The 16,836-nt window shown below is 40.1% G+C and overlaps 1 protein-coding gene across 1 annotated transcript in view; it reads right to left on the bottom strand.

Moving 5' to 3' along the window:
- The window catches only part of dnah5 (dynein, axonemal, heavy chain 5), a 274,534-nt gene that overhangs the window by 225,056 nt on the left and 32,642 nt on the right, over positions 1 to 16,836 (bottom strand). The window contains exons 11-20 of the mRNA XM_056286379.1: positions 16,262 to 16,477; positions 14,681 to 14,707; positions 7,729 to 7,836; positions 6,568 to 6,653; positions 6,045 to 6,252; positions 4,410 to 4,523; positions 3,790 to 3,996; positions 1,970 to 2,050; positions 1,477 to 1,567; positions 841 to 986 (exon numbers count right to left, since the gene is read on the bottom strand). Of these exons, the coding sequence (XP_056142354.1) occupies positions 841 to 986; positions 1,477 to 1,567; positions 1,970 to 2,050; positions 3,790 to 3,996; positions 4,410 to 4,523; positions 6,045 to 6,252; positions 6,568 to 6,653; positions 7,729 to 7,836; positions 14,681 to 14,707; positions 16,262 to 16,477 (1,284 nt within the window). The remainder of the gene's footprint in view (positions 1 to 840; positions 987 to 1,476; positions 1,568 to 1,969; positions 2,051 to 3,789; positions 3,997 to 4,409; positions 4,524 to 6,044; positions 6,253 to 6,567; positions 6,654 to 7,728; positions 7,837 to 14,680; positions 14,708 to 16,261; positions 16,478 to 16,836) is intronic.

The following is a 16,836-nucleotide window of genomic DNA, read 5'->3' as shown; positions in this document are numbered from 1 at the left end:
CCTGTGATAAACAAAGAAGTGTGTCTGTGCTACAGTAAAAGGATACCACTGACTTCTTTTCTTTCTCTTTCAATGGCAGAATATACAATAAAATGATGCAACCCAGACACAAAATCAAGTGTTAATGACTGCCAACTCATACTGAATATGCCACGGTGCGGATGGGAAATGCCAAAGATCAGAGTGTTATATCCTTGCAAAATTACTGCCTTGTCAGCAATGGCAAAGGGCATATCATCGCCATTGCCATTTCATGACTCAGCAGCCGCTCTGACACATTAACGAGTCGTTATCCATGGCCGATTCATGTTAAGCATAACAGCCAATGAGCCTCTCAGCGCTCTTACGCAAGGGCTGTCGCAGAAATAGATGGAAAGGCATGCCTTTATTGTAATGGATGACTTGTATGTAATAACACATGCTGCATGTCATCATTAATCTAAAGATAGTGCCATTATACCACGGGGACATGAAAACCAGCTGTCTGAGAAGAAAGTGTCTAAAATCACTCGAAACAAATGAGGCGTTGTGATTTCACGTCATGTCATTTCTATTAAGGCAACAGATGACCTGCTGGCAACATCATTGGCATGTTTTTTATTCGAGCAATTTGCTCAGCTCACAGCACACTGCCAGGCAGGACACATAAACAGAGAAATATAATGTGATGTTGTGATATGTGATGATGAAATGTGAGATAATGTGAGATGGCATGTGGCTTGTATAACCTGATGTAAAAAAGCTGCAGTGTTGCTGAAATGGGCCTTCTGACCTTGGATTTTTGACCGTTTGAATAAAATTGTGTGGCATTAATGAACAGGGAGTACAAACTTTATTTACCCTAGTGGTCTGAACAAACTCCTCACAGGTGAATGGCTCATCCTCTGGCAGCACACACAGGGTGGCTCCACTCATCTCCTGCAGTACAGCATCTATCCTGAACTCCACCAAATCATTCAGCCTGTCCAACAACAGCTCCAGCTCCGCTGGAAAGAGAAGAGGGGGAAAAGAAGAGGGAGAGGGAGGGAGATAGATGGTTACATAAAGAAATGAAGATAAATAGAGAAAGACAGCGACCAAGAGAGAAATAACAGGATGCGGGGGGTAGGGGGATATGGGAGATGATAGGATGAATGAAGAATGGAGGATGAACAGAAGGGGACTGGAGGCAGAAATTAAGGGGTAGATCAAGAAAGAAAGAGGAAGAGGAAGCGAGAGAAAAAGAGGAACATAAAAGAATGAGGGGAAGAAGGAGGCTAGTGATGGGGTAACAAATGGGAGATAAGGTGTGTGTGTGTGACAGCACACATACACACACACACACACACACACACACACACACACACACACACACACACACACCACAACAGAGTGAGTCCATTTATGTAAATGTTGCTCTGCATTGCTGTTGCTGAGTTGTAGGATGTCTTACAAGTGAGCATAAGGGTTATTGATTTTGCAGGCTTTTTTGCTTACCTAGTGCTGTGTTGATGCGGCTGAGGTACTTGTCTGTGTTCAGAGATGTCCAGTTGAGGGAGGTCAAACCGGGCAGTATAGCTTCGTCCACCTGTCGAGTCACTGTTGTTTATCCATGCTTCATACATATCGCAGATACTGTATACTGTCATGTGTGTTCTGTCACCTTGTCATACAGCGCATATTTCATGTCGGACAGAAGGGTTTAGCATGCATGATAATTCATCGGCAACGAAAGCCTTCATCTGGCACATTAAGTCAATGTTAGTCTTACTGTTGACAGATCTATCCTGTCACCTAGCATGTCACCTAAAATAACTACAGAAAAACGAGCTCAGTTTTAACTCCAACTTTGAGTCCCAATTCACATCAGTGATCAATCATTTGAAAACACCGGTGACAGGAAAATGACCTTTTTCCCGACATTTTCTTGCCTACCCTATACTTGGTTGCTCTTAATATTGATTTTCGTTACCATTTGATTTCAGCTCACCTTGGCTACATGAGGTGTGACCAGCTGTTCAAAGGCACTCTGTATCTTAGCCCGCACTCTGGAGTTCTCACTTAGCATCAGCTGGGATGGGTAGAGACAAACATACATGTAATATCAGAACTGAACGGATTCTTTACAAGTGCATGCTAGAATTATATAACTGAATATACCATTCAGTTAGAATGGTATATCCAAGGGGCATCCAGGTAGTGTAGAGGTCTATTCCGTTGCCTACCAACACGGGGATCGCCGGTTCGAATCCCCGTGTTACCTCTGGCTTGGTCGAGCATCCCTACAGACACAATTGGCCGTGTCTGCAGGTGGGAAGCCTGATGTGGGTATGTGTCCACTGCACTAGCACCTCCTCTGGTTGGTCAGAGTGCCTGTTCAGGGGGGAGGGGAAACTGGAGGGAATAGTGTGATCCTCCCACGTGCTACGTCCCCCTGGTAAAACTCCTCACTGTCAGGTGAAAAGAAGCGGCTGGCGACTCCACATGTATCAAAGGAGGCATGTGGTGGTCTGCAGCCCTCCCCGGGTCGGCAGAGGGGGTGGAGCAGTGACCGGGATGGTTCTTCTGAGTCGTCCCGGTCACTGGTCGCTACAATCTAACAAAGTAGTGCTAGGAGAATAACCACTCTCTCAACGTTGACAAAACCAAGGAGCTGATGGTGGACTACAGGAAGAAAAGGGGGAGGCCATCACCATCAATGGGACTGCTGTAGAGAGGGTCAAGAGCTTCAAGTTCCTCGGTGTCCACATTACCGAGGACCCCACCTGGGATGAGTACACCAGTCATGTGGTGAAAAAGGCACAGCAATGCCTCTTTGACTGAAGAAGTTCGGCATGGGGCCCAAGATTCTATGGGCCTTCTACAGAGGCACAACCGAGACCATCCTGACTGGATGCATCACTACCTGGCATGGGAACTGTACTGCTCACAACCGCAAAACACTGCAAAGGGTTGTGTGGACGGCCCAGGACATCAGTGGATGTGAGTTGCCCTCCATCCAGGACATATACAATGGACGCTGTGTCAGCAAAGCCCGTAGGATTATCAAAGACCCCAGCCACCCCAACTATGGACTGTTCCAGCTGCTACCGTCAGGCAAGCGGTACCACAGCATCAATGCCCGGACCAGTAGGCTCCGGAACAGCTTTTTCCACCAAGCAACTGGGCTTTTGAACAATGAACATTAAAGACACTAAGCCTGGTGCCGCACTGACCGGTACTGACCTATGGTCTTCAGCGGATAATCAGTTTACACACAAACAGACACACATGGTCTGTTCTCACTCCTTCCCTCAGGACAATACTTACAGAGCATCAGCGGTCTGACCAGCTGCCTCAGAGACAGTTTTTACCCCCAGGTGGTCAGAATAATGAACAGTAGGGACGTTCCATAACTTTCATTGATTTATTATTTTGTGGGATTTCTGATTTCTTATTGATTGTTTTTGTTATTATGCATTATTTCCTTACATATAGTTTTAAGAGCTGAGAGAGCCAGGGCATATGCATTTCATTGCATTTGAAGATACATGGTACTTTTTATATGTATATGATAATAAAGTGAACTTGGACTTGCTGCAACACAGTTTCTACACTGTCTATGAGTAATATTTCGGGATAAGTGTACGTGGGACATTCTATATTGGTTACAACTACAGCATACTAATATGAGACACTTTCTTTTTGCAAGATGAATAAAAAATATACAATTGTCAGCTTTTTTTTTTTTTTACTTTTGAGCTTGCTCCTACTCTTTGTGTATCACTAATGTTGCACTGTATATCTGCATATAACGCTTAATGCATTCACCTGTAGTTTGTTGTAGTTGTGCTTGAGGGCACCTTGTTTCTGCTGTAGTAGTGCAGCAAAGGGTGGAATCTCCAGCTTTATCCTGGTCATGCAGTCAGTTTCTCTGATCTGGGTCAGGATCTCTGGATCAAAGTTTGCAAGCAGCTCCCCCGTTTCTGGAGACCTGACCAGCAGAGAGGCTTGCAGGCCCACCTTGGCATCCTCCATCTGGGAGGATGCCAAGGTGGGACGGCAATGGATTGGAGGGAGGGTGGATAGTGGGTGTGGGTGAGTATGGGGGGGCATTGAACAAGGATGGGTAAGTGAGAGACAGCGGGGAAGTGAATGGAAAGTTTAGAAAGAAAAGATGGAAAGGAGGCACATGAGAAGCAAAGGAGTCACACTGGCAGCACACACCCATATCCACACACTTGCCACTGTGTAGGTAACAATGAAGCCATTAATGTAAGTTTTATGAGTCATTACTTGGTGGTGAATAGCTTTATACATACATGACTTCTTTTGATTCCATGTAGTTAAACACTTTATGTGTTTACCTCATTCTTTTCAGCCAAGTTTATGGTCAAGTAGCAGCACCCTCAGACCTTTAAGCACTGCTAGGCCAATAATGTTTACTTCACCTGTTTCATCCAGCCATGATGGTATAGCATCTCAAACTCCAGCAGAACTCTTGCCACCCTGTTGTAGTTCCTGATGATCCTCTTAGCCTCTGGTGTGGAGAGAACACCTGGATGCTGCCAGGGAAAAGATAAGAAATTAATAATTTGAGATTGGGGTGAGGGATTAATCTGATGATTAATCTGATTTTTTCTGAATTTGTTTTTTTAGAAAACTTGAATGAATATCTAGCTTTATTTACAAATGAAGGCTTGCAACTTTGTACACTAAACTGGCCAAAAAACTAGAAAAGGAAACAGAGACACTTCATAACAAGGCACATCACAACACATCACATCAATTCAACTTGATTATATAATGGAAATTGGACAACAGAAATGCTGTTTAATAACTTATCTATCATGTCCAACTATCAATTTACTACCTGTACCAACTATCATGTACCAACTATGAATTTAAAGCTACTGTAGTTGCTGACTCAACATCCATGAATTGCAGAAACAAGGATTTGTAAATGAACACAGATTACATATCTCACTCAAGTCATACTCTTCAATGTTCCTGAGGACTTCCAAACACATCATGTGATGTTGGAAATGGATATATTGCATTATAACACTGCTTAACTTGAGGAGCAACAATATTCATCAAAAAAGAAACACTATCCAGTTTATCAGATAGCGGAATCTAATGATAATAATAATAATAATAATAATAATAATAATAATAATAATAATAATATACTACTAATAAGCAAGCAAGCAAGTTTATTTATATAGCCCATTTCGTACACAGGGCAATTCAGTGTGATTTACACAAATAAAAACAGAAAAGGAACAACCACATAAAATATAATTAAAAGAGAGTAAATAAAAATGAATACATTTTATGCACAAAGTACATAAAATGTACTTTGAAATAGTAATTAAAAATAGTAATATAATTAAAAGACAGGCACTATAAAAAGAATATACAAGGCGCAAAAAAAATAAAAAGAAAAAAAGAATAAAAATAGTCACTTCCCCGCCGGGAATCTATTTCCAGAATTAAAGTGCAATAGGAATAAGGTGCAAGTTTTAATGCTCAATCATAGGCACAAGAAAAAATAAATGTTTTTAATAATAATATAATAGATTAAATAAATTATATATATATAAACTTTATTTGGTAGATAATTTCTTTGCTGTAACAATGCTTCTTGGCAATAAATCTTATGTCAGGCACCTGATTGTCAGCACCTGGGGTGCCAGAAACTCAAAACAAGTCAATAGCAACAGCAAAATAAGCCGTTTGGCATTGGCAGAGAAGATTTGGCAAATTTTTCATGGGCGCAGCCCACATACTCAGCTCTGCTGCTCATCCCACAAATGCATGTTCCTTACAAATGTGGCACCATTTAAAAGGGAAATAACCAGGCTTTCCAACGATATAAGATTTATTGCCAAGAAGCATCGCTACAACAAAGAAATAATCTACCAAACACAAATGTCCTTACTTTTTGTGCTAAGTGTATATATACTATATAATGAAAATAAATAAGAACTACTACTAATAATAATAATTAATATTATTATTATAATAATAATGATCATCATCATTACATTTATATAGCGTTTTTCTAGACACCCAAATCTAACCTGTTGAAAGAGATCCATGGGTTTCTGGATCCTCCGGTACAGCTGTCGAGCCCACAGGATCCGGCCTGCCACTGGAGGCAGGTCCCGGCCAATGGGAGGGTCCAGTTTCTGTTTCATGTAGGTGTGGGAGACCATCTCAATGTCCCGACCATAGTTTTGAAGTATGCGCTGATACTTCTCCTCAATGCCAAGGTTTGGGATGCCCAATCTGTTGGTAAGCAAGTTTGGTCAATTGTGAAGAGTAAATTCAGTACAAATTTTTATTGAAAACAGGTGACCATTGTTTGAAAAATTAAACAAATGAATTGTGAGTGAAATTAACCAAAAAAATGAAAAAGATGAATTTGAGTAAATGCAGCATCAAATGCCACAGAGCACAAACATTACTAAGGAAGGGCATCTTAAGGAAAAACACATTTTTGTTTGTAGTAATTATGACATAATTGTCCTGTAAATATTTAAAAAGTGTTATGTCAATGTCAGGGATGATGGAAGTGGTAAGATGCACTCAAAATAGCTATACCTTTCAAATTTCTTCAGCACATTCAGTGCCCTCTCTGTATTCTGAATCTTCTCAAATGTGCAGTCCATGAAACTCTTTAGCTGATTCTGGAGACAACAAAGCAACCACAGCAAAGTTTGTAAAAGAGTTCCTGGACTGAGTCAGCAAATTAGGTTCCGGACATGGAAATTTCTTTTTTTTTTTTAAATTTATTTCTGATTTTTCCCTTTTTTCTCCCAATTTAGTGGCCAATTGATCCCTATTTTAATTCAAACACCCACCCTTGTATTGCATGCGTTCGCCAACTGCATCTCTCCGGCCGGCAGTCTCGAAGGAGACGCCTCCCCACTTTCGTGACAAGGCGAATCCAAGCCGAACCACTGTTTTTCCGACACACACAGAGACGCATTCACGTGACGAACACAAGCCGACTCCGCCCCCCTCCCGAAGACAGCGTTGCCAATGATTGCTGCTTCATCGAGTCCGGCCATAGTCGGATCTGACGAGACCAGGGCACGAACCCCAGTCCCCAGTGGGCAACTGCATCGACACCAAGCCGATGCTTAGACCGCTACGCCACCGCGGACCGGACATGGAAATTTCAATTGAAGGATTAAGCTTGAGCTGGCTAGATATTGATGGCTCAATCAATGGCTAATTGCTGATCAATTGTTTCATTTTTTTGTAAGAGCACCCATGGGACAATTACAGCATTTAATAAACGCACAACACAATTATTGTACTGACTTATATAGGCTGTTCAGTGGAGCAGGCAGTTGTAAATAAGTATCCACACCAAAACATAATTCAAGGGTACTCAGTTTTGTCCCCCCCCCACCCCCACCCCCATCCATTATCCAAACCACTTATCTTGCTCTCAGGGTCGCGGGGATGCAGGAGCCTATCCCAGAAGTGATTGGGCTGATTATTAATTATTTATAATTAACACTATGATTATTATAATTCTACTATATATAAAAGTATAAAAATATTATATATATTATAAAAATAAAATAATATATCTATAAATATATAAAATTAAAAAATAAAATAAATAATAATAATCATAAAAAGGAATAATTAACACTAAGTACATACTCAGTATGTACATAATGTTAATTGTTCAATAGAAACTGTTGCATGGAGGGAAAACACTTTTTAACCCTGTAATGGTAAACTTACGTGGAGTTCAGTGGTGTTTTTACAAAATTCATCATAGTCCACATCAAAGTCAGTTCTTCTCTGGTCCAAGAAACTGTAGTGTTTCTTCTTCATGTTTAGAACAATGGCCTGCCCCGTACATACATACAGATATACAAACACATATGTGCACGTGCTCGCTCACTCACACACACACACACACACACACACACACACACACACACACACACACACACACACACACACACACACACATACACACAAAGTCACTAATACTGTACATTGATATAAAGTAATTATTCACTGTGTTATAGCCCTTCTGCACAGGTGGAGCCTAGCTAGCTTGGATAGAAAAAGGAGAGGATGAAAGTCGGTTCATAATTACAGCATTAGAGTTAACAATGAGGCACGTCCAATTAAATATGTTTTGGTTAAGTTTGACCATAACACGTTCATAGCCCTTCACAAGAAGTTCATCAAATGTATCTGAATTACTAAAGTTAATTGTCATACAAATGTAATCAAATTAAAAGTTTGTCATTAATTTCATCTACTCCAGATAAAAACTAGAAAAATAACTTTCTTTGGTTTAAGCAGGAATGTGTTCTCTTATGCCGTTGTTTTAATATTTGATATTTGGTGGGCATGTGTGTGTGTGTGTGTGTGTGTGTGTGTGTGGCTTATAACAGGATGTGTGTGAGTGTGTTCAGCATGGTATTGTAGTGCATGCTGCATGCCTGCTCTCTTGCCTACTATTGCTTGCTGGCTACTCTCTGCTTTCAGCCAGGCGTTAGCTCCTCTTTTAGGGATAAAATGAGGACGTCTCCTCCGGCCAGTATACAGCCTCTGTATCACCAAGATTACTGCAGTGCCTCTTTGTGGCTAAATGCTGAGGATAGTTCAGTCAGGACCACTTTAGTCAAGTACTTTTTTTTTTCTGTCTGCAGTAGTTATAGTCGGTGGTATGGCTCTGTTCTGGGACCTCCCTGTCCTTCCACATGCATATGTGGAACGCCTAAGGCAGGGAGAGCACACCTCCCTGCCCCTCCATGTGCACACATGGAAAGCCCGAGGCAGGGAGAGCAGCAGCAAAGAGCCCCCATAGGGTACAGAACAGAGCAGACATCAATGACAACAGGAATAACATTGATTAAGTCAGACACAGCATGAGAAGGAGGAGCTGGGGTGGAGGCGGATTGAAAAGCGGCTTGCAGAAGAAGCAGGAAGAGTAGGCAGGCTAAATCAGCTTATTTAAGCTGATTAAGCCTATACATCCAATTGGCAAATCTCTGTGTATGAGATTTGCCAATTGGATGTATAGAAGGTAATCAGCCGGGCCATCATCAGCTGATGGGGGCTGGCTTTGAGATCAGCTGCTATCAGCTGATGTTGCTGGGATTGTGGGCTGAGCTTGACTTCATGGCCTGCCTGAACTAACGGTATGCTCAATTTTCTGCACAGTATAAGGCTAAGCTACAAGAGGAGCTCAGAACGAACAGCATTGGGCCTCAGAAACAAGGCCAGGCTGTTCCAGGTTGCCAGGTCTCACGGTGATATTATCCAATTTTAAAGGGAATTCCTAGTCATGCTAGCTTTCACCCAATCTGCTTACTAACTGCAAATTTAGTATAACCCCAAAAAACTGAAAGCTTTGAAGAAAGACAGAAAGCCACTTTATTTTGTCATTGTACAATTTTATGGTTACAATGACATTTGTTTTCTGCATTTAATCCATCCTATTGAATAGGAGCAGTGGGCAGCTGCAGCACCCGGGGACCAACTCCAGTTCTTCTTTCCATTGCCTTGCTCAGGGGCACAGACAGGAGTATTAACCCTAACATGCATGTCTTTTTGATGGTGGGAGGAAACCAGAGCACCCGCAGGAAACTTACACATACACAGGGAGAACATGCAAACTCCACACAGAAAGGACCTGGGATGGCCTGGGGTTCGAACTTAGGACCCTTCTTACTGTGATACAACAGTGCTAACCACTGGGCCATTGTGCTGCAAAGAAGATATTAGGTCTGCTGGTCAGTTGCTGTTGCATCATAAAAAACAATCTTCCAAAGCATGGGACGCAAAAGTCAAGGGCAATTCAAGTTGCTTGCAGTTGAATTGCTCTTGTGTAGCCTCATCTGGCACCCCCCAAAACATGATTGCAAGCTGCAACACTATAGTAGTTTAGTAGCAACCAGTTGAGAGCCATTCAAATTCATGCAACTGATTTTACACAATCAACCAGAATACATATAATGATGTTAATCAACATCTAGACCCACTTCATTCATAAAAGAAATGTATGATGTATGTGGTTAGATGATGCTTGTTTGCCTTTATTGCATCTTGGCTTGACTCTGAAGAGGCCTCACCATGCACTTAAGCCAATCACACATCACTTGCATATTTGGCAACTAAGTTCAGCATCCCCCAGTTAGCCAGCTAACTCATGCTAGGCTTACAGTGGCTATAGAAAGTCTGCACACCCCTGTTAAAATGGCGTGTTTTTGTGATGTGAAAAAATGAAACCAAGAAAAACCATGTCAGCGCTTTTTCTTTTTCTTTTTCTTTTTAAATTGTAACCTATAAAAACAAAGTGGAAAAATCATCAGAAACATTTTAGGGAAAAAAGAAAAATACAAAACTTACAATAACCTGGTTGCCTAACTGTGCACAGCCTTTTATAATTGGGGATGTGGTTGTGTTCAGAATTAACTAATCACGTTCAAAACTCATGTTAAAAAGTAGTTAGCATGCACCTGCCATCAATTAAAATGACTGTTTCATCGAACCGCAAAAGCCATGGGCCACAAAGAGCTTACATAGCATGAATGGGATCGCATTGTTGAAAGCTATCAATCAGGAGAGGGGTACAAAAGAATGTCCAAGGCATTGGATATACCATGGAACACAGAGAAGACAATCATCAAGTGGAGAAAATATGGCACAACAGTAACATTACCAAGAACAGGATGTCCCTCCAAAATTGACGAGAGGACAAGGAAAAAACTGCTCAAGGAGGTTGCCAAGAGGCCTACAGCGACATTAAAGGAGCTGCAGGAATTTCTGGCAAGTACTGGTTGCTTCCTTGGTGTGACAATAATTTCCCTATTCTTCATTTGTCTGGGCTATGGGGTAGGGTGGCAAGATGGAAGCCTTTTCGCATGAAAAAAACAAACAAACAAACAAACATCCAAGCCCAGCTAAATGTTGCAAAAAGATACAGCCAGTCTCACAAAATCATGGGGAAACATATGTTATGTCTGATGAGATCAAGGTTGAAACTTTTGGCCATAATTCCAAAAAGTATGTTTGGCACAAAAACAGCACAGCCCATCACCGAAAAGATCACCATATCCACATGGTGAAGCATGGTGGTGGCAGCATCATGTTTTGGGACCGCTTTTCTTCAGCTGGAAATGGGGCTTTAGTCAAGGTGGAGGGAACCATGAATAGCTCCAAATACCAGTCAATTTTGGCACAAAACCTTCAGGCATCTGCTAGAAAGCTGAAGATAAAGAGGAATTTCACCTTTGAGCAAGACAATGACTCAAAGCATACTCCAAATCAACAAAGGAATGGCTTCACCAAACGAAGATCAACATTTTAGAATGGCCCAGCCAGAGCCAAGACCTGAATCCAACTGAATATTATTGGGGTGACCTGAAGAGGGCTTATGCAGGAGATGCCCTCACAATCTGATGGATCTAGAATGTTTTTGCAAGGAAGAGTGGGAAAATATTGCCAAGATGTGCCAAGCTGATATACTCTTACCAAACAAGACTGTAATAAAATCAAAATGTGCTTCAAAAAAGTATTAGTTTACAGGTGTGCACGCTTATGCAACCAGGTTATTGTGAGTTTTGTATTTTACTTTTCTTCCCCTAAAATGTTTCTGATTTTTTTTTGGTTTATTTTTGTAGGTTGCAATTTCAACAAAAAAAAAGTGGAAGTTTCTGATATGGTTTGTCTTGGTTTCATTTTTTTTACATAACAAAAACATGTAATTTGAACAGAACAGACTTTTATATCAAATGTATACTGGGGAGCAAAAAAACTATACAAGCAAGCAAACTAGCACCTGCTTGCTAACTAAGTAAAACAAGTAGCTAACTTAGTTAACCAAGTTATCTCGCAGCTAAGGCTGAAATCTCCATATTGATTTAACTCAGTTTAGTAACAAATAATCGGTAACACTTTAGTATAGGGAACATAGATGTCACTTTAGTATGGGGAACATATTCTAAGTAACAAAAACTTAATTTAGAGTAATTTAACACTATTAACACTTGTGCTTTTGTGTTTTGTTATGTAAGAACAGACCATATTCATTACGTGTTAGTAAGGGAGAATAACTCTTCTTGTGGTACTACCACCTTATAAAGTACGCACCTACTTAATGGTGTATATGTTCCCCATACTAAAGTGTTACCAAATAATCTAATAATCCAAAAATGTACAACGAGAGGACACACACTGCATCTGTGCATCTTTGCACTCACTTCTCTGTTCAGCACTCCCCTGGGCTCACCCTATATCAAAATTTACTGATGCCCCAGTTATATGTGAGTCTATTAAAATTTGGAAACAAATCAGATGGGCTTTCAAATTTAAAAACCTCACTACTGGTACCCCTATTACAAAAAAATCAGTCTTTTGTCCCCCCTTTTTCTGATGGGGCCTTTGAGCTTTGGAGACTCAATAGAATATTCACTTTGGAGGACCTATTTACTGATGATGCTTTTGCATCTTGCGATCAGCTGTCTGATAAGTTTAATTTACCTCGAAGTCACTTTTTCAGATATTAGCAGATTCATGATTTTATTCAATCTAAATTTAATCGTTTTCTAGTTCTGCCTCCAAAACCCCAATTGGACCACATTCTTGAAATTAATCCTGCTGAAAAAGGGTATATCAGTAATTTTTATAATGCAATTAATACTTTTGACAAAATATCACTTGAACCCCCCAAAAAATCAAAGGGAGAGTGATATGGAAATGTCCATCCCAGAGGAAATGTGGGATCTAGTAATTAAGAGGATACACTCTTCCTCTATGTGCACAAGACATGGCGTAATACAGTTCAAAGTAGTGCATCGCCTTCATTGGTGTAAAGAGAAATTGGCTAAAATTAACCCAGATTTAGACCCAACATGTGACAGGTGCAAAAAAGCCACTGCCAGACTCTTATATATGTTCTGGTCTGGTTCATTAATGTGAGGCATTAATTAATCGTAAATTGCTTTGAGTGGCTGTTGCAACTAGAAAAGTGCTAAATAAAAAACAGTAAATTTACCATTCACCGTAAGTAATTTTACTTCAGAACAAGCCAAGACCAGAGAAGGCCTGCTGATTAATGTAACCTGGCAGGAAAGGCCTTAAGAAATCTTGCAAAAAAAAAAATCTTTGGAATCGGTCCTCCTCAGCCATTGAGATTTTTTTTTTTTGTGGAATTGCAGCCAAGAGCCCTGCTGGTGCTCTGGCTACACCCCAAGTCTCTGTGTAGATAGATATTCAGCAAACCTTTCCAAAATGGCCACTGGGAAGGTGTGCTGCGAACAAGGCTTGCTGATTTTGTAGTTGGTGACATAAATGTTAGTTATTCAAGAGTCTGCAGGACTAAAACAATAGCCTCCATCCAGAGAAAGGTCAGCGGGCTCTTCAGTCCGGTGGACCTTCCCTCTAAGACTCCAAATCAGATTTATAACATCTGTAATATTGTGGCTGAGGAGCTTCTCATGTGCCAGGTCTTCATAAAGCCCAATGGGAACCCAGATTAAAAGTAACTACATGGCGCGCTATTTACTTTCTAAATATTATATATTTCTATGTAGTACTATTCATTAATGAAATACAGCATACAGCTCATTTGCAAGCAATTGTACAAATGTGCCAAATGGCTGAAATGAGTAAAGGTTGTTCACTTGGAAATGCTCAATTGAAAAAATAATGTACAAGGATACGTCATTAGGTTACCACTCAGTGTATGATGGTCAGTTTGGGACGGGGCGGCCCTTTGTGTGCTCTCAAGATCCCACTCATTTTCTGATCACGCTCGATTTTGAGGGCGATGAGAGTCCACATGACTTACTCTTCTGACCAATCAGGCAACCCCCCCCCCCAAAAAAATGCCACTTTCTGGCATTTTTCTAATTATGCGGCAGGTGGAGACAAACTATAATAAAAAATTAAACCTTGAGTTGTCGAGTTGTCTGTGAGTTGCATTTCTTTAAAATATCTACTCCGTCATCAGTCAACCTGGCTCCCATGATTGTAGTTAATAACTTCAGAGCCATGCTAGATATTGTGAAAGTAAACTTAACACCATTAACCCTTTTAATGGAGGTTTGGCCACCACTGCCCTAAATGACGATGTTTTGGACACCGCTAACATGACTAACTAGATCACATGCTAATGTCCGGTGTCAATGGGATCTAAGTGTTGTGTGATAATGACACGCTGATCTTGGAGAAACAACATCTTCCATCTGGGCCTTATTTAGGCCCTTTACAGAAAACAATAAGACTGTTAATAATGAATTTCAATTGTGATTGTATACCACATAATTTACTATAAAATATGCATAGTCAGTATTGAACTATTCGCATAAAAAGAAGACTAGAGGTTAGCAATAGATTTTAATCCACTCCTGAATAGCTATTTCAGCCATGAATGGTCTGATGCCATCGGATGACTAGAACAGCATAAAAATAGGCTTGCTTGTTAGTTGTTACTTGTGTTACTTCAACACAGTTGGTGTTTATGAAACAATGGAGTGAGCATTGTGTCAAACAAATGTTGGCACTGTTTACACTGAGTTTCAGTCTTTTAGTACCGTTATGCACATGTTTAACTCTTCATGCCTTTTCAATCTATATGATTTTACCACTGCATGCAGATACTGAAGATGGATATGGGGCATGCATTAGGAAAAGATATTAAAAAAAAGACCTGGCAGTGATAAAACTTTACCTCCCATTTCCCCTGCATTTCTGCAGTCTGTCCATTCAAGGCAGCATAAAAAAATTGCTAAAATTACTACACATTTACAAGGTTATAACCCCTTTCCCAAAAAAGAGACAACCAGGACACCTATTAAAGAAGAAATACTATATCAAATTAGGAATTCAAATGTGATACTCTTGTGGCCTAAGGCAGCACAAGCAGTTTTTTTAAACATAAATTACTATTTTCTAACAAATGAAAATTGGAACTAAAGATGGTGATCTGTGTGATGTTCATGTACAGCCTGAAGCTACTCCAACTAAAATTACAAATGGCAGATTCTCCCCTAGGCACATGTATTCTGTGTTGAAACCCCATTGGCACAATTAATGTATTAATTGTTTTGAAGCTTAAAAATCTTCCCTTAACCTCTTCTCTCCTGTTCGTCTTTGTCTCCTCCTCATGACTTTAAAATCAACGAGTGATCTTAGTTTGTACCTGACCTATGAACCTACCAAGGTCTTTTGTATACTCTGCTTAGGATGCTTTGCTTAACTTTGAATGAGCTGATGGCCGATTTAAAATCGCTGGCTGGAGTTCCTTATTAGAAAACATGGCTTTATATACAAAAAAAAAAAAATCTCCACATAATGTTTATAACCAGTTTTCATCTTTTAAATACATTCTCTATATATACAAAACTTTGCCAAAAGAAACATTCAACGGTAGGGAAAGTGCTCAACAAATAAGGAGTAAAATAATCCAGTACAAGCCTATTTTATGCCATAAGCAATCATCAGCTGTCAATAAAGCTACTCGAGGAAAGGACATATCATTTACTGTCTCGTCATGCACATCACGCGTACAATGTCCACAGGGAAGGGAGAGGCGCAACATACAAAAATTCAAAAACACGTGATCGCTAATGGTCCAATGACATTACAATGACATAACAATGACAAAGACGTTGTGCACGTGATGTGCACGACGAGGCAGTAAAAGGTATGTTCTTTCCCGAGTAGCTTTATTGACAGTTGATGATTGCTTATGGCATGAAACAGGCTTGTACTGCCTCATAAAGAATTTACTTGACTCACTGGATTATTTTGCTTCTTATTTGTTGAGCACTTTCCCTACCGTTGCATGTTTCTTTTAACAAAGTTATATATATACATTTATATAAAAAATACATATGTATAACTTGTTTTTGCCCAACAATAACTGTCTCATTTGTTTTCTAACACCAACAAAGCTGTCCTTCTTGCTTTTTAAATCTAGCCGTAGTATCTACAAACAAAGAAGAAAATCTTTGAAGAAGACAATCTAAACCTGTCACTGTAACTTCTCCCTTTTTGTAGCTGTTTGGTACATCTCTCACACTTAGCAAGACCAATTAACTGCATTTCTACATACAAGGTTAGTCACTGGAATGCTTTGAATAATTGTTAAAATCCCAAACGGCATAAATAATAGCGTATTCAATGCTTGTATTCTGGAGACAGAAACATGAGCCAGACAGCTGAAATGAAAAAAATTTGTTTTCTTCATATTATATTAATGATTATTATATTAAAAGGTCAAGGCAAATGGATGCAAGCATGTACTCACTTGAAACTGGGTGGCTGTGATTTCCAGTCCCTCTATCGTGGAGTCCTGCAGAGCCGAATAGGTCGAGATGGTGTTTAGCATGTCCAGAATCTTGTTGAGCCGTCGTTGAAATGTGTCAAACTTTCCAAATATGTACATCTCACTGAAATCAAACTGTCTCTCCGATGGGGTCTGTTCAAGCTTCTCTTTGGTCTTATGGAAATATCGCTGGTACTCCTGAAGGAAAATATCCGGCACATCAGAATGCAGTCTTTAGTGTTAGTCATTTCCCTAGCAAGTCAAGCTCACACTTAAAATGTTGGGTCAAAGCAGTGGTGCTTTCCTTTTAAATCTTATTTTTACTAACGTAGTAGCATCATCTTATCAACCCAGTATTGTATATTCTTTTGTGAGCTGAAAATAACATTAAGTTCTTAATGCTTTCCCACCATGCCTCATACCAGTTTATTCTCTCTATGAATTTCACAAAGAAATAATAAGCTACAAAAATATAGAAAAACTAGAAGAACCCCGCTACAATGTAGCGGTTTGGTTATCCACCTGTCTAAATCTCCCTCCTCTTCATCCTGCCAGCT

The sequence above is a fragment of the Lampris incognitus genome, chromosome 9 (assembly GCF_029633865.1).
Source record: "Lampris incognitus isolate fLamInc1 chromosome 9, fLamInc1.hap2, whole genome shotgun sequence".
NCBI lineage: Eukaryota > Metazoa > Chordata > Actinopteri > Lampriformes > Lampridae > Lampris > Lampris incognitus.
This window is presented reverse-complemented; position numbering and strand designations above follow the sequence as displayed.